The sequence below is a fragment of the Thamnophis elegans genome, chromosome 8, assembly GCF_009769535.1.
Source record: "Thamnophis elegans isolate rThaEle1 chromosome 8, rThaEle1.pri, whole genome shotgun sequence".
Lineage (NCBI taxonomy): Eukaryota > Metazoa > Chordata > Lepidosauria > Squamata > Colubridae > Thamnophis > Thamnophis elegans.
This window is the reverse complement of record NC_045548.1, coordinates 57,806,712-57,825,853: the sequence shown is the minus strand read 5'-3', so window position 1 is coordinate 57,825,853 and position 19,142 is coordinate 57,806,712. Positions and strand designations below refer to the sequence as shown.

Sequence of the window (19,142 nt, the reverse complement as noted above, 5' to 3'; positions counted from 1 at the left end):
CAAAACTATGTTATGTGTTAACTGCCTGTTCTAAGTTGCATATAACTCACTATTGTAATAAAGACATTAATTTTTGAAAATACTTTTTACAAGTATTATCTTCTATAAGTATTGTACATCTAGTATTGGATTTTTCCCCCAGAATAAATGTACTTGCTGAGAGAGGTTATTCCTTGAAACCATAAGCAATGACTTCTGTGAAGATGGAATGAGCCTTATTCTTTATAGAAATTATTCTCAAACTGCCCTTGGGAAAAGCACCTGATAATTATTTTTGCTCATCTTAGGGCCTAAAACCCACTTGTTCACTGGAAATGCCTAAGTACTGGTATGAAGAAACTCTCCAAAAACACTACAAATATCTGATCCTCTTCCTTTGTTCCTTCTATCCTCAGAATAAAAATCATCCGATGAGCTATATAGGTTTTTTCTGTTAGAAAATATTGGGGTTTTTTTCCAGCTCAATCTGTTCTTGGACATTGCTGCAAGAGTCCATGCAGTTTTCTTGCCATGGTTTTTCAGAAGTGGCTTTTTATTTCCTCCTTCCTAAGGTTGACAGTGACTGTTCAAGGTCACCCAACTGGATTTATGCCTAAAATGGGACTAGATCTCACTGTCTCCTGGTTTCTAGCCTGGTCTCTAGCCACTTCCCCATTTTTTTATTTCTAAAAAATCTTGTCCTTGGGATAAATGAAGTTTGAGGATGTATGAGTATACCTTCCAAATTATTTACCTGTCTTCTCATTCGGTTCCACTACATAGCTCACCATTTAAGATAAACTAATCTCAAAACCAAATTGTTTAGCAGTTAAGTTATCAGGCTAAACTGGGAGACTTTTAGCACAAGCTCTGCTGCATAACTTTGGGCCAGTTACTCTCTCTCAACTCTAAGAAGAAAGCTACAGCAAACCACTTCAGAAAATATTGCCAAGAGATTGCATGGACTTATCAAGGCCAGATGTCAAGTTTGAGTCAAAGATACAAAAAAAAATTCTTAAAGCAGTCAATTGAACACCTATTAAACCAACCTCCATTAAAAAAAGGAAAGGAATTGCTAAACCAAAAGGAATCTTTGATTCCTTTTGGTTTAGCAGACCATCACAGTGATGTGGACTAATTTAATCCCAAGGCATATTCCTGGAAAAAAAATTCTGATAACCAGAAATATTCATTCTCTCTTATAGCAAAATAAAATGGGATTCCTGAGGGGAAAAAATCTGCACAGCTAATTAATAGGTCAGTTTGGGCTATGACAGTGTTCTGGTGTCTATTTGAGAAGAATGTATGTTTGAACATAGAAACTCTCAAAACAGTTCTTCTAGAAGCCATATTCTAGGCAGCCTTCTCAATGACACTAAGCTAAGGGACAATACTGACAATATCTTGTAAGAATGAGGGATTTTTTTTAAAAAAAGGAAAGGAATTGCTAAACCAAAAGGAATCTTTGATTGGTGAGATTTAAAGAAATTAAATCCTATTTTCTCTGGTCAATCCTATGTGAATTTAGTGTAGGTGGTGTGATATAAAAGCACGGACAGGTGTGTAAGTAACTTCTACCTACTGCCTACTACCTTCTCTACCAGTTTGCAAATGTGAGCGTCTGCCTTCTGCGCATGCGCAGTGCTCACACATTACATCAGGCAGGTGGGTGGAGCTTCCTGCCACCACCTGCCGCCGGTATTACCCAGAGGTCGTATTCAGCCAATTCTCTCCAATCAGTAGCGGTGGCGGCAGGAGGCTCCACCCACCACATTTGCAAACTGGTAGAGAAGGTAAGTGAATCCCACCGCTGGTATTAACCTACTTATTTGGGAAGTAAAATATTTAATTCAATACACACATTCCCAAGGTATATACTTCATATCAAAGCCAGGCCAGGGGGCCTGAGTTAACTCAATTCACATTGAAGTGGACCCCTATTATCTCTTTAATTAACTATTACTGTCCATCTATAATGTTATTTCCACCAAGTCCTGAAACGAGAAATATGATTGCTATTGGCACGTAAATTGTGTAAATCTCGCACAGAAGACTCTACTGGCAGGCAGGCAGGATCAAATTACATTTCTGATTGTGCATATTGCAAGCTTACAAAGGAACACTCTGTTAACGAGGGAAAAACAAGAAAGAGCACTTTATAAGCAAAGATTTTTATTCAAAACATTTCCAACCACACTTAAGTACATCATTAACACTTCTTGCCCCTCTAGGCAAATAGCATCACGGTTGGGGACCACAACACAAACAGCAATGGCACCTTTAGCCTATTCTGTGTTTGAACTGGAGCTTCAAAGAACGAACACTATAGAAATCAGAAGGGATGGGAGAATATTATGCTACTATGCGTAACCACTGAGACTTTTTTGTACATTTCCCCTGTGACCCATTTGTATAATATGACCTTTTGGAACAAGAAGATGCTTGGAATTTTGAGAGTATTATATGGTTATTTTACGAAATGGTTGCCATGATGAGTACAGCCAGTAATAAAATGCATATTTACTACAAAGAATGATTACTGCATTGCAGTTCATCACACACAGACACACACACATCAGAGCAATATAGGAACAAGTGCTAAGTATCAAATCCAGAGAAGCAGGACCTGACTAGACAGAATCCAAGATGCAAACTGCCGAAGGGACTCAGAGATAGTCCAACATATAGCGATAGAAACAGGCCTACATTAAACAGCACAACCAAGTAGCTGGCATTGCCTAGAAACATCAACTGAATTCAAGATGGGCTGGACTTAGATCTCTTGTGGGACGAAGGGACTTGAGACTGATGACATGTTAGACACCCCGCCCTCAGGCTCAATCTGGTCATCTCCTATACATGTTAACACCCTTAGAATGATGTAGGATAGAACCATTCCTTCAGGATGCACAAATGATGATATGGCTACTCTTTTCAATAGTTTTTTTTTAAATAGTATTTTGTATATTTTAATGCATCTTGGTATATTCTGTTTATACTATTATATTATGCTAACCGGGCGTTATATTTTGAATAAAACTATTTGGCTTTCAATTACTTTCATATTACTTTAATTTTTATTATTAGTAATGTTTTATTGGAGGCACGTCACACAATTACAGCAATAAAAAAGAATGTCCAGGGACATTCTCAATCATCCAGGGTCATGGTTGTCCCAAAGATGCTTTTCCAAAAGGCAACTGAACTTTCTTGGGTTTTTTTCTTGAAAACATCTTGGATGAGAAGCAAAATGTTTACGAGAAAGAAAACCAAGAAATTCTCATTGCCTTTTGGAAAAGCACCTTTGGCACAATAAAAAAGAATGTTACTTCCAGAATATATAGTACTGTCAATGGTATAAATGAAAAAAGAGATAAGGTAGGGTGAAAGGTGGAGGGGTAACAAGGATATTGGTACAATGAGCCAAGCAACCTAGACAGGCTATTGATTTTGAAAGTTGCTGCGGGCCTTGAGATACTGAGCTATCGAGACTACATTGTATATAATTTGTAAGATGTTCCTATTTTTCCTAGCATATAATTACAATATATAAATTATGTTCGGAATTTGAAACTACATTGTCTGCATTTTAATATATTATTTGACTTAGCTATGATTCCTCTTGTATTTCTAGTGAACTATACAATGTGGAATTGGTATTATAGACAGAATGAATGGCTTATGATTTGCTAGTACCTGTTAGTTGCTATGGCTAAATGGTACTTATTTTGTGATGACTGTGACATGTACAGGCTTCAGAAATTTTTGTCTTAATTTGATAGCATATTTTTTTAGAACAAGCATTTACAACTATTCTTCCTCCTGTGGAGCTGAAACTCATCTTTGGCTTCCTAAACCAAGTCTTACAATGAGCTGTGTGGAATTTCTGCTGCCAATGTTTCTTTAGCTCCCTTCCTTTTATAACTTGACACTTCATTTTGCGCAGAAAAAGTTCTTGTCCTGGAATAGTCTTGAGCACTTTTTCCTGGGAATGTTTTGTGCAGGTTGCAATCTAGGATGATTTTGCCCTACGTACAATATTCTTCTTGTACATTCATTCATTCATTTTGTATGGCTGCCCATCTCAACAGTGTGTTACGTTTTCAGAATAATGATTGAAAACAGTAGCCAGACATCTGCTTGGAGTGCTGCCTTAGTACTGAAATTAGTGGGGCCATTCATGATAATGTCATTGAGAATGAACCAATTGAGTGCTATGCCATAGCCTAGCAAGTTATGCATTGATACAAAGATAAGGGTTGGAGATGTGTCCTTCTCTTTTGACGTCTTGTTCCCATGTGAGGGATCAGCACATAACTAATTGATGGATATTCGTCATATTTCCAAGAACACTAGAAACATGTCTATAATTTTTCATTACTGCATGATCTAGTAATGTTATTTCTCTTCCCCTCTTAGACTGAGAACATGGCAGGTGTTCTGTTTTCATCAGGATCTTTATAGCTTTGTCATAATATGATTCTGGGATCACTTTACAATCCGTTTCACAAAAATTGAAATGTGATTCATTGGGTAAACAGCACATATTTTTCCTAACTCCAAATTTCATTGACTGAGAAGCTGAAAGAAGGCATCATCATTTGCTCTATTATATTTTTGATCCTTGTGCCAATCCTATCACATCTTCATGACTACCGCTTTTAAAAGTTAATTTATTGGAAATCAATAGGCTTCGCTTACACTCATATTTTATTTCACTCCTACCGGCAAAAAGATGTTTATGGTTTTAAAAAATGTAGATGTACTTTGATGCATTTCATGTACGCTTCATTTTTCCCCTATTAGTTTTAATAGCAACATACATTCTAAACCAATATCAGACAAGATAATACTGGAAATAATTTAAAGATATAAATTTCCTAATAAACTGGAAATAACAATATTTCAATAATATATTTGCTTTTCAGGCTATTTTTTTAAAAAAAATCTGTTTGGATTTTTTTTTAAATGACAAGCTTTTAAACATTAGAAGATTTTAAAACATTTGATGTATGTGAAATATAAGGTTTCTGGAATAGCAGCCAGCTCAGAATATAAAATTTTCATCAGCCAACAAGGACAGATAAACCTCTTTTTGAAAAACGGGGTCTAAATTAATCTGATACTGAAATATGAAGAAACAAAAATCCATACCTTTAGTGGGCAAAACAGGTGTTGGAACTGCAGGATTATCTCTGAAGAAAGTCATAGGCACTTATTTATGATCTCAAGATAAGATTTTCTAATCTTCAGTGAAATATTTCCATAAATATTTTAGGGTGGTAAAGCAAACTTGTTGTAGGAAGTTCATTAGCTGAACATTACATGTACACACACACACGTACGTGTGTGTGTGCGTGCGTGCGTGCGTGCTGGTCTTGTTGTATTCGGGTCTTATACCTACACCCCTGAAAATCTACGAAAATATATATAACAAGTCCCTGGGTTAAGAGCACTCCAGTTTAAACCTAGTTAAGAAGAGAGCCTATTCCAAGAAAATTCAAGTTAAATACACAATGATTCAAGTTCATTACACGATACTATTTACACTGTATTATACACTGTTCTGGCTTACATACAAATTCACTTAAAGACTGATCTTGGAAACGAAACTTAAACTGAGAACTACCTGCATAATCCTTTATTCAATAATTGACCAAGAGTGTGTAGAAGTACTTCCCATCAGCTGTAAAATAAGTAGAGTTCTACAACGTTGATATGTACGCCTTTCATACAATTTCCCCCAGCAATTAAAGCTTTATCATCAAATCTATTTCTTAACTTATGTTCTAGAGTAGCAGTAATTACCACTTCCCAGGAAAATGTTTTATTAATAGCATTTTTCCCATTCTGTTCCTTTTTAATTTATTCTGGTATTATAATCTAGCAATAAGTGAATGACTTATGTTACTTAAACTTATGGTAAGTATCTCAGGCTACAACATGATGCCAATATACCTAAAGCAATCCGTCCAGAGACCTCACCAGGCTCCTTGCTCAATTGTCCACTGCTTTGTTTGGAAGTGCCCCCTAACCTGAAACAAGACAAACGCAAGCTGGAAGCTGAATTGGTAGACATCATCATGGAAGGATTGACAGGCTAAGAAATAATCGTATCACTTCGCCTTCTGATACATTGAGATTTTATTATGAGTTACTGTAATGGCTGTAACTTTTTTTTAATATGTTCCTAACATTTCAAATATACATATTAGCTCATAAAAGCTAGATTTCTGATATCAACATTTACTGAGTTGTAGGTCCATTAAATGTGAAAGGAACGTGTATATTTTAATACAACTGCTGCCATAGGATTAAATGTGAATATTTTAAATGTAGAAGAGTTTTGTATCCATTGGGACTACATATAAGACTCAAAACAGCTTATTTTTTTAAAAAAAACCTGCCTTGTATGAGTTACAGTACTTAAAACTTTCAATTTAATTTTTTAAAACCATGGTTTTTTAAAAAATTCCATAGTGAAAAAAAACTGCAATAGTTAATTCTAGAGCAAAATATATTAGGAAGTATTCTGGCAGCTTCCAGGATACAGCTAAGTTTTTAAAAAATAAATGCATATATGTTTTATGACCCTAACAATTTTTTTGTGAAAAATTTAATTTTCTAGACAAAACGTTATTTTTTCATATTAAAATGTGTTGATAATATATTAATGTTATCCAAACATAAGAAAGAAATGTGAAATTTTAATTATTTGCCACATGGTCCATCTTAGTGGACTTAACAAAAAATTAACTGTGAATAAATTTGCTTAAGAAAACACCACAAAAAAAGTTTCAATATGCTGATGCAAAATTAAACCAATAGTATATAAAACACTTTTATTAAAGAGAAAAAGTTGGAAGCTGTATTTAATATGGGGGGGGGGTTCCTCCTTTTTTGACCTTATAACATCTAGAAACAATCAAGCAATAACTGATTACAACTGGAAAAGCAACATTTTCCATACAAAACAAGAATTGTATACAGATACTGTACATGTGGCAAATGTAATTTTAAATATGTTTTTCAAACCTAAGTTCAATCTTTCTTTTTCTTTACCAGCAATATTTCTGAGGTAACAGTCAAAGAATAATAAAGAGAATTCCAGGACCATTTCCATCAAAATATCCTCCAATTGCACTAAAATGAAATTCTCTACACTGCAGGACTAATCATAAAATTACACAGTGTAGTTAATTTAAGTAGCTGATTGTTACTGTCCATTTATATATTTGTAACATAGCTGGTCTTGATCATTTTGACTAAATTAATATTATTATTTTTCTTTCTTTGATTAATTAGTCCTTATTTTCTTCTGGGTATAATTAGCTGGATCTCAATTACTTAATAAAAGGTAGAACACTCCAAAGAAAATCAAGTAAGACATCAAACTACTTGGCTACATATTTTTTAGAAGTTCAGCAAAGAGGAGATGAGAAAAATGTACTGAATGGGTAATTATAAAAGAATCATATACAATTATTACACAAGCACTAATTGTAAGGAAAGCACTTTAAAAATGACTTTAGCCTGTAATTCCATACACCTGGGAATAAATCTCATGAGACATTTCAGCAGATACATAAAAATTGCACTGTTTGTGAATTGTAAACTGAAGTGTATAATGTGTTAAATAAAAATGCAACCTTTGTCACATATTATTAACTTTCCAAAAATGTGTGAATTGCTCCTGGCAATTTTAGTGTTGTAATAAAAGTATAACCAAGTTTTACAAAGATAGACATGGAAATGCTAAATTGATTATTCACACTATTAGTAATAATGAACCAACATCTTTCTTGGTTTAAAAAAAGCCCTTTATTTTTTAAAAAAGATTTTACTTAAAGCCCTCTTGTATTCTGAACTTACAGATACTGATTTTTAATTTTTAATGATGTCAAGGCACATATCATTAGACAAGAAAAGTAATTTATAAGTATACTTTTCCTAGATTCTTATGTGAAAACAGTGTGCCTTGTAATTCATGCACTGTGAGGTACGTACAGCAAATCATATTTGAAATGGCCACATTTCACCTGTATGGGTTTACAATTATTAGCCACAGAAAAAAATAACTACAGCTGTTTGTGATTATATTCAGTACAATCAGATACACACATCCTTTAAAAAAACCAACTACTGATATTAAGCTAACAGATTAGAAGAAATATAACTGTTCTTTAGAGATTTGACTCTTGAATCTCAGAGTAAAGAGATACATCATAATGTATTTCCAACAAACACAAAACTGTCCAAAATCTAAATTCAAATTCAAGTTGTTCTGCATTCCAATTCTAAAGCAGTTCTGCCAAAAAAATGTGGTTTGATTTGAAAGCCTTGTTTGATGAACAGCATAATCTTTCAGTTGTCTATTTGCTGTCCCTGAATATTAAATGTCCATGTGTTTGAAAGAAAACTGTCAACTTAAATGTAATCTCTGTTAATGTTATTATAGTAAGTGGTCCCTCTGAGATAATATCCATTTAAGTACTTTCTGTATATTTGTAACATTAATGGGCAAATATTATTTGCATGAAATAATTTTCTCCCATAGAACTGCTTAGCTGTTCACCAATGACTCAAAGCTGTGTCCCTCCTAAAACACCACTCTTCTGGCATACCACATTTGAATTTATCTTGTATCTTCAAAAATAGTGATATCACAATCTCTCATTTGTCTTAATTTTAGAATGGATATTAATTTTAGGTTTGTAACACATTTAACTGAACATGAAAGTTAAGACATAAGGTAAAAAATATGCAACCCAGTGCCCCACCTTGTGGGAATCTAGTATTTTCTGACTAACACAGAAATGTCCTGTATGTCCTTCAGACTTACCTAACAGACCCCTTCATCTATCGCAAAAGCCAAATCATCTGATCCCAAACTAACTGTCAACTGCTTGCAATGGTGAGGAAGCCAGACATCAATCAATCAGTTTTTATCAGAGGTGCTCTTCGTTTTAGCTGTTGTGCTCATCTTATCATCTGACCCAGTTGTAGGCCTGGCTTCAGAAGCTTAAAAGAACTTGATGGCAAAATATGCATTTGTTTGTCTGTGATGCCCACTATTTAAGGACTTAGACATTATATTTTAGAAGCTCTCTCTCTCTTTCAAATGATACTAAATTAGTCTAAACTACACTAAATTATAAATAAAGCATTCAAATTTGAATTGAACTCTCATGACTACTTTTCAAGTCCTATTTCAAAGGGGGTCTCTAATTCATTATGCATGGTGATCTATGCGTTGTCCATATAAAATAGAGAAACAGGTTTTAAAGGTTGGTAAGAATATTTAAAACCAGAGTTATGTAACACATTCTCATTATTAATTCTAGTTCATGTATATATTATATATGGAGTGGAACAAATTGTTAACATGAGAGTTTCATTTCTGATTCAACTATAATCAGCAGCATAAAACTATAAATGTCATTAATAAGTCACATTGACTTCCTTATATGTCCGAAAATGAATATAGGAATGTACCTTAATGTTTTCTCTTTATGAAGTAGGAAGTTATATTTCTAGTTTAAAATCTATTACAGCACAATCACATACTATGCATAGGAACTGGGAGACAATGGCGCAGACTACTAAGGTTTCATAGGACTTAACTGTCAAGTTATAATTCAATTTTTCTCCATTACCCTTACATTTAAATAATCATGCGTACAGGTATTTTGTTCAGGATTTTATTTTTAAATAAACATAATTATTGTTTTTAATCTGAAGTGCCTGAATGTTTTTCTACCTATGATAAAAGCAAAAAAATTATGAAGAAAATCATAATATAAGTTAAAAAAAACTGCTAGAAACATAAATAGCTTCACACGTAAAAATCTTTCCAACATTATGGATCCATTATTTCTTTTAGGCAAGGTGTACCTTGTGTAAAAAAAATATTTTTAAATTTTCCAAAATTAAATCCTTTAATTGAGTTAATAGTTCTAAGACAGTTTAAAAAAATTATTGCAGACATTATATGTAATAGTAATACAGTAAAACCAAAGACAGCCACACTGAAGCAACATGTAACAGTTAAAATAATTTGTACATGATAATGATACTTCAAAAACTATCATTTATAATACCCCTTTTATATGTTTTAGAAATAGAATTGTCAAAAGTAGTATGTACATTGAGTTTATGCAACTGCATCTTCATTATAATTAATCTATTTTTGTAAACAAAAAACATAAGAAAAGCAAGCAATTCTTATAGTATCAGATATATAAATGTTACTAAACGAAGTATTTCAAAAAGAGTGAATTCAGAACACAAAACTTTGGTTAGGAAGAAAAAATATGACTAATTATTTTGAAATAGTTGTTGCAGAGGGAAGCTATAAGCATAAGAAATAATAAGGAATTCAGTTCAATAGAATATTTACATCATCTTTTTCCTTTCTTCTATATAAAAGGCAAATATCAGCTCAGAAGAACCAATGTCACACCCTCCAAAAACTCAGAATACCATTTTTATTAATGAATTTACTCCACATATCAACAATTTTTAAAAATCCATGTTGCTTACTACCAAACACTTGTGCAATTCTGAATATCTTACAATCAATCAATAGATGCAAAGAAGATTTTTTTTTTTTTTACAAAATCCAGTACTTTGACTGCAGTAGTCAATTAATAAGCACACAGTCTTTATTGTCCTCCCTACTTCTAAGTTTCTTTAGCCCAACATATTTCTTCTCCTTAGTGGATTCGATTATGCCAAGTCTGAACAATGAAAACTATACGGTATTCCAGCAACCCCCAATTGTTACAACACAACTTTTTCCCAATGGCTTCCAAAGTTTCTACTTCAGCATTTTTCCAAAGTCAATTATTATTACATTTCTATTTTTCTGACCTTCAGAAAAATATATTATCTCAGAAATATTCTGTATACTGCAAAGTAGAAGGAAAAGAAAATTAGTAGCAAATGATATATTTGCTTAAGTTTGAAGAATAGCAACTGCTTTGTACTTCCCAACTGGTTCAGAGAAGAGAATGTTTAGAACTAAAACAATGTATGTTCTTCATTTCTCACTAAACATGGAAATGAGGGTCTTGGAAAAATAAAGAGTTATTTTTGTTAACTTTATACTTCTTAACATAAAGCATTTCATTGGCTGATTTTTAAAAATCAGATCTGCAAAGAATTTCATACAAATTATTCAAATCTTATATTGCACTTCATGTGTTTCTTTTTAAAATAACTTAATCACTGTAAAGTGAGAAAACATTAGTGACAGCCATACTGATCTATTATCATGTCACAATGGCAATAATTTTTGAGGACATTTGATCACACCAAGTAATCAATAAAGAGACGTCAATTCCAAGTTCAGAGATATTTGGCACTAAAAATATTTTGTGCATTGCATACTTACATGGGTATTTTATTTAATTTACATACAGTAGTCCCTAAAAGTATGGATTTGGGGTTGAGATGCTTTATTATGCATTAATGATGATAGGTAAATAGGTAAACTGTATTACTCAATTACAATATTGAATTAAAGTTTCTTAATTATATTATTGATATACCAATAGCCATAAAAAGTATGTTGTAGTTTTTTTAAAATATATTGTAAATATCTGGCCATACTACTAGTTGAGCGTAGCAATTATTCCCAATAATGTGTTTGAAAATATTGTCCATATTAAGATTGGATGAGGTTTTGAATTTCCTCTATGTTGAATTCTGAATTTCAACAAAGTGATGTGTTTGTATGTCAATATTTCAAGAAAGTGTGGCACAGAACCAAATACTCTTGAGAGATTTTCAACAGAGCTATACATCAATATTTTATTATGGTGAATAGCAGCAAACTGGAATTCATACTTCGTTTTACAGGCTCAGGAAATCATATTTATCAGTTCAGCAATTTCCAAAGATGCATCTAACAAATTATTTAGATTGCCTCTGGTTCTTCCTTGGGAGTCATTATTAGAGAGATATAAGAAGAAATGATGTAGTTATTTTCTTTTTAAAAAATAAAGGAGTTCTACCAAGCAGTGAAATACATCTCCATTCCATTGAACAAAAGGAGCCTGCACTGATCTTTGCTTCACAACCAATACCAATCTCTCAGGCCTTTGAAGATAAAACATATTATCCTATACAAGCAAGAAAATTAACTCACTTTCATTCTAGACATGTTTGCTAAATGTACAAATTACTGAGCTTGAAATAATCCAAATGACACACCTCTCATTCCCTCTCTTTGTGTCATCTTAGAAAGACAATCTGACAGTAATAGCATAACACCTTCTTGGACATACCTCTAGGCGTTAATATTTAAATCTTTCCTATCCCTTGTGATTGAAATTCAGCATCAATTCACAAACAAAAACTAAATCAATGTTCTTAGAGTTCAAACTAGATCCCTAAACAGTTTGCCACTCTCCATGAACAGATAAGATAAACTTTCTTTGACCCAAGAGATGAAGTTGCCATGACGATCAGAGAGTCTACTTTCTATATTGATATTTGCTGATGTAACAACAAATAGAACCAGATCCTAGGATTGATAATGGTGATTAATTAATACTAATATTGATCCTTACAAGCAAGAGACAAGGCTATTAACTTGAAGCCTGAAAAGTCAATTGTTACCTGTGGCAGAGATACCAGTGACTGATTTTGAAACATAATAAACAAATGTGCCAGATTTATGCTAATACCTTAAAGAGAACGTGTCTCTGTTCCATGCATAGCACATTCAAATATCCTCGTTTAATTGCATCTCTCTTTAGAACCGTAAGGAAAAACACATTTCAATTTTAAAATAGATCTATATGCTCCAATCCATTCTTTTTCTGAGGAAGGAAGGAAGGAAGGAAGGAAGGAAGGAAGGAAGGAAGGAAGGAAGGAAGGAAATCATTGTGCATAATTATTTGCTTAAAATGCATTGCCAGAAAGACATAGCTAATTTCTCATACAAATCTGACTATAGTTCACATAAGCCATAGATAAAAATAAAATCTCCATGTAACTTACAAATGAGTTCCCCAAATGATTATTATCCAATAAAAATGCTAGATTTATTCATTCTTGGTAGAAAAGCATTATATGCTTCTAATCTACTAGTTGTATTGTAACTTAAGCATTGTTTCCTATTATATATTTGTCAATATATGTACATATCAACATATTTAAGTAACTTCTTCCAGTATGAAAAGGGAAAGTTACTTAAGTCAGTTTTGGAAAACCCACTAAAAATATTTGTAAAGTTAGGAAAAAAAACCCTTTAAATTTCCATTTAGTACATTGGGCATAAAGTGGAGGACATTCTGGTATTATTCTACATTTTTACTGATTTTGTATATAATATACTTCGCTAGAATGTTTTTTCTAATCAACTGTTCAAATCTTGGTTCTTTAATGTGTTACTTCAGATACATTTTATTATTGGCACTCTAACTGCAATGTTTATTGTTTCAATTCATATTTAAAGGTAAAATAATTGGCACTACAAATAAATCATTTTCATTTCATTACCTTGATACCTGTAAGAATCTATTCATGTGGCGCTACTTCTAATGGCAATAAAAACACAGACTGAAAATTATAAGTGCATTATTGGATTTCATTGCTTTCCTTTACATGCGAACTATATTTATCATATTTATAAAATGCATTTCCTAAACTAAACTCCTCTATGTAATTCATAGTGAAAAAGATTACTTACTTTCACAAAATTAATATTTGGCTCCCAAGGCAAACAAAATCATGCATAGTTCATATCCAAACAATGTGGGATGTTGGTCTGTTACTGGGTCTGTTTTGCTTACAGAGAATATTCCAAGTTTGTTGCTTTAAATAGTATACAATCTAATGTAAAGGAGAGTATACACTTAATTAACTGATTAATATGGCTTTAGTCCTTGAAGATTATGTTCCAAACTTCTCTAATTTTAATTTGTTCATAGGGGTAATGAACTTTAACACATGCATCTAAATAGAAGCCTTCTATTCCAGGAACTTTTTTTAATAGACTTAAAACAGAACATATTTCTGGATATTGCCTTTTTCTAGTCAATATCCACCTGGATAATACCAAAATATTAACTGAACTGGTTAGCTTCTGAAAAGTTGCTTATAATTACTTAATAATATTAAATCAAGGAAAATGAGATCTCCTATTGCAAAAGCTATAAATATAAAATATTGTTTTATTTCTTTGGTGTACATAGCATTAATCTAAACTATATATGTAAGACATACATACATGCATACATACAATACATACATGCATACATATCCACTAGAATGCAAGAACATACAGTAAAACCAAAATGGCAACACAGTAGGCAAAACAACTTTGCAGCCATGAAATCCTAGTTATCACCGTGGTCAAAGTAACATTGTTACTAAATAAATACTAATCAATTGTTCAGCTTTAAACACTTGTAAGAGTTAGTGGCAAGTGAATTGTAAGTGTTAGTAACCTGCCATACTTGAGCTTCCAAAATAAAGAAATATTCTCTACTCTATTTTTCCATGTGAATTAACTAATGATGTTACTGATAATATAGAATACAAACTGGTTTTAAAATACAGCTCTTCCGCAAAAGGATTTGACACAAGCAAAATTCTATGGACAGAAATAGTTTTATGCCTAAAAAAATGGTACGTGAGTAAAAATATTAATAAGGACTACGGTATGTGTTTTCCTACTCTTATGTTAAATAAGCTAAGTTTATTGTGATTTTAAACTATTACTGTATTTGGGAGAAAACTTCTTAACACAATAGCTTTCTTCTAGCTCATTATGAAAAAGTATGAAAGTGCATAAACTCAGAAGACTGATAGGCAAAAAAAATTAAATATTATAAATTAATAGAAACTTTTTATCAAAGCTTGCAACAGAAAGTTTTAGAAACATATTTGTCCTAAGATGAATAGGCTTTTAAAAATTTATGAAATATGCTTAATTTACAAGTTCTCTTTAAGCATCATTTGAAAATAATTTGCTATTCTCCCCTATCTAATTTTAACCTAAAAACACAGTACATTTTTCTAAATATTACAAAACAATCAAATGTTCCATTTGGATCTCTTCTGATAATCTTTTCCAATAAATATCTTGACCTCTTTGTTGGTATTCAATTACAATGTTTTTACAAGCTTCCTCTTTTCTTGAAGCAGTTAGTTTGGCAATGTTTTATTCTCAAAATAATCAGACTAAATAACCAACTCATTTTCTCCTCCCCAGGCGTCAGTAAGTGTGAATGAAATTGAAATAATACTGTTCATAAAATATCAGATCCCAGACGATTGCAACAAGAAATAACAATAACGAAACTACATAGCCATCCCTGCTAATATAAAGAAATGCATTTGCTCTAAAAAAAAATCATTTCTGTCATAAATTTTGCATTGCAGCCACAAAATGGAGAACAATCTGGACAATTTATTGGCATATTGGCAGGAGATGATAAGGCAAAAAAACAACAACAGCTAGCAGCTGGTGCAGTGAGATGGGCTGATAACATTGATATGGGGGTCTCCCACACAAAACACCACCTCTCCTATCACTGCTTTTTATCAAAGTAGGATTACAATAAAAGCTTACAAGAGAAGGCATTTTATTTTATTTATTTTTTTATTTTTTAGGGAGGCAAAAATATAGACTTTGAAAAAAAGAGAGAAATCTGAATGTTTGGACAAAACATGGGGCAAAATACATAATTTATCACTGTATTATCACGAAATCCAGGCAGTCTAATCAAGGAGCCCTGAGTGACTATTTTTTGCCTTATCATCCAAAGTGGTGGAAACGGAGAAGGAATTATCAGGCTTCTGCAGATTGCTGGGCTGGAATTTTAATGGTAATAATCGGGTTTCTGATGGTATATCTTTTCCGCTTATCTTTCCCATTATCTACCCTTATCTGGCCAGTCATCAGAGCAAATTAATGGTGCTCTTTCAGCGTCGCTTTTTTATCACTGCCCAGAGAGCACCCAAGGGGAAAGAATAAGCAAAATATTAAAATACTGCATAAATCACAATTTTAGATAGCAGAAAACTGCATGAAGTAAAAGAGGGGAAATTGTGCCCAACAACCTTTTTGTCCTTTGAACTGACTGTCTTGGGAGTTTTTCCTGACTTCCTCCTACCCCTCGTCATAACAGCTTCTAAATTGTCCATGGTTTATCAGCCAGACTTCTTTGCCAACTGAGATTTCAGGCTTAAAAGTACTGCTTTACTCTCCCCAGTAGCTTTCCTATTATTTTAGCTGTCAACTATGATGGTCACACTAGGGGTTGTTTCACTAGGAGGGATAGTGTGCGTTCTCCCTCACGGTTCTGGAGAATTGCACATGGGCTAAATATTTAAATATATTCAAGAAATGGTCATGGGGAGAGTTTAGATGTGAGCAGGCAACACTGTCGAAGAATTAAAAAAAAACATCTGCAGAGTCCAGTCTCAGCCAGGATGCCTTTTTAGCCCACTTTCCTACTAAACCCCTACAGATTCTCCAAACGTAAGGGTCCCTCTTCCTCTGAAAATCTTTCTAGTTATCTTTAAAGAGCGAGTAAATCTGAGTAGTGGGAAACAGCACTCAAAGTTCTCGATAGTGTTAAACCTAACGCTAGCCAAAGTATACTCCACAGCCCTAATGGCCCCATAGTGTGGGTGTTGCATCTAGACAAGAATGCACATAAATATTTACATGCGTCAATAAACAGTGGATTTGATTTCTTTAATTTAACACATCTTACTAGGGAGGAAAAGAGACACAGAAACTGGCTTGGGACCTATCACAGTATTCAATGGCCTCAATTAGTGCAAAAGCCTTTATCTGACGTTGTAAGGTAGGCATAAAAAAACATTTAACAGTTAAACTGGGAGATAACAAAGTATGAAAAAAATAGACTGAGATGGTCTTTGTATCGGGTGACCAATTAATGTTAATTATTTATTAAGAACCAAGCCACATTATGCAGTAGAAAGCTCATCCAGTCAGTAATATTCCTGGGTGTACACTGCTTAAGTGAACTGTTTTTCCTTAGCAAAAGATGAAGCAAAGAGGATCAGAAGTTATTCCTAAAAGGCAAGGAGCCTTAACAAAGTGAAAGTTACAAAAATATTTTAAGGCTATGGAAGTGGTGTTTGCTAAAAAGGGAGTATCAGAAAGTTACACTGAGAAGCACTATTCTTTTTACGACATTAATCCAGATTTCTCTGGGACGGTTTGACCCTTATCTTTATCTTAATTCCTATTAGAGGCAATAAACAAAAATCCCCAATGTTTTTTAAAACCAGAAAGGAATGGGTTAGGTCACGTGACAACTATCTTTGAAAGACATTTTGGAGGAGAGGTTGGGATATTCAAAAGATTTTTGGCCACTAGTTTGTTTTTTCTTTGGGAATTTTTTTCTTTCTTTTTGTAAACACGTAATGTTAATTTCGGTTACTTGAACAGAAACCAAGGCCAAAACAAAACAAAAAGGAATCTCGGCGCTCAGGAAAGTTTAGGAAGTTGACATCATAAGGGACTATCCCCCAAGTTTGTCCTAGGCTGGGGCAGGGAAAGCGAGAAGGGAAAGGTTGCCAAAAGGTCTGACTCTCATTCACCTGCTCCACCTCCCCGGGCCACCTCTATCCTAATTAAAATAACGAGGGGGGGGGGCGCTTGCTAAAAAACCTCCACGCGCGCCGCTTGCTTGCGAGCGACGGGAATTCGCTGGAATAAGTTTGCAAAGGAGCCTCGCCTCCCACCAAAGGAAGAGTTTGGGGAGGAGGGTGCTATTTCCCCCACTCCAAAAAAAGTCGAGCCGCTGCTGCCGCTGTTGCGTGATGCCACCTTCTTCTCCCCCCCACCCGTCCATAGCCCAGGAATAGCACGCGTGCCTTTGGCCTGGTGGCAGGAACTCGCTGCGAGTGGAATAGGGGTGGGTGGGGGTGCAAGAAGAAATGGCACTCTGCACGCGCTCAGATGGCTCTCTGGGCTGCTTTCCAGGGCGATTCTTTTCTTTTCTCGCCCACCACCCGCCTCCTCCGTTCCCCGGGACTGCTTGTTGGCAAATACATCTCCGGCCGCACGCTTCCCAGAAGAGAGAAAGTTCTCTACGCGTAAAAAAAACCCTATTTACCCCTCTCCAGTCAGTCAGCCAGCCAGCCACTCCTAAGAGCGAAGTTTAATGCTAACTTTCCCAAATGACCAGCCTGCCCAGGAATCCTTCAAAGCAAAAAAGATATTTAAAGAAAAAGAAGGATTTTTTAAAAAAATAAAATAAAAAGAGGGGAGAGGAAGGTCCAAACTCAGGTCTCCAAAGACAAATAGCCCCTTCCAAACTCGACCCGGGGCGCTCACACTTCAGCTGTGCTCTCTCTCCATTCGTTTTCGTCTTTTTTTCCCACCCCTTCCCCACTCCCTTGTTATTTTTAACCAAGCCTTAGAAAGCGAAAAGAACCAGAAAAGCAGCCTTGGGAAACAGCCACCCCCACCCCCCACCCCCGCCCTCTCCCTGCAACCCCTTTTTCTTTTCTCCGCTCTTTGGAAAACTTACGTTTAATCTGCCGGGGTTTGCTCTGTTTCCTTCGGGACATGCTGCTCGCCGCCGGTGCTTTTCGTGCCGCCGCCGCCGCCCGCCGCTCTTCGGGTGCTCAGGTGCACTGAGGGTGTGAAAAGGGGGTGCAAAAGGTAAGTAGGTGCGCGACGGGGTGAGGGTGAGGGGTGGGGGGGGTGAGAGAGCAGAGGTAGAAGAGGGAAAGAGACGGGGGAAAGAAGTGGAAGAGCGCAGGAGGAGGGAGGCGGGCAGGCGAGCGAGGGAGCGAGCGCGCCGGGTGCCCAGGCAGGAGCGGAAGGGAGATGACAGGAACAGAAGGAGCCGAAGGAAAGGCTCGGCGAAGGAGGGCGCGCGGGTGTGAGAGCGCGCGCGCGCGTGTAGTGGGTGAGGGGGGAGAGAGAGAAAGACAGAGCCGGAGAGAAGGAGAGCGTGCGCGCGTGTGTGTGTGTATATGTGAAAAGAGAGGGGGGGAGAGTTTGAGAGTGGAGAGAAGAGCAGAAAAAAGTGGAGGAGGGAGAGGAGAAAAGAGACAGGGGAGGGGGGGGGAAGGAAGGGGGCAGGGAAGGGAGCGCGCTTTGAGGCTCTTTCCCTCGCGGGCTCCCTCTTGGTCCGCCGTGCCTTTTCCTGGAGCCGCCG

At 35.1% G+C, this 19,142-nt stretch overlaps 1 protein-coding gene across 1 annotated transcript in view; it reads right to left on the bottom strand.

Moving 5' to 3' along the window:
• Positions 1–18,933, bottom strand: part of LOC116512015 (zinc finger protein ZFPM2-like) — an 81,887-nt gene extending 62,954 nt beyond the window's left edge. The window contains exon 1 of the mRNA XM_032222289.1: positions 18,507–18,933. Within this exon, the coding sequence (XP_032078180.1) occupies positions 18,507–18,546 (40 nt within the window). The 5' untranslated portion in view covers positions 18,547–18,933. The remainder of the gene's footprint in view (positions 1–18,506) is intronic.
• Positions 18,934–19,142: the final 209 nt, after the last annotated feature.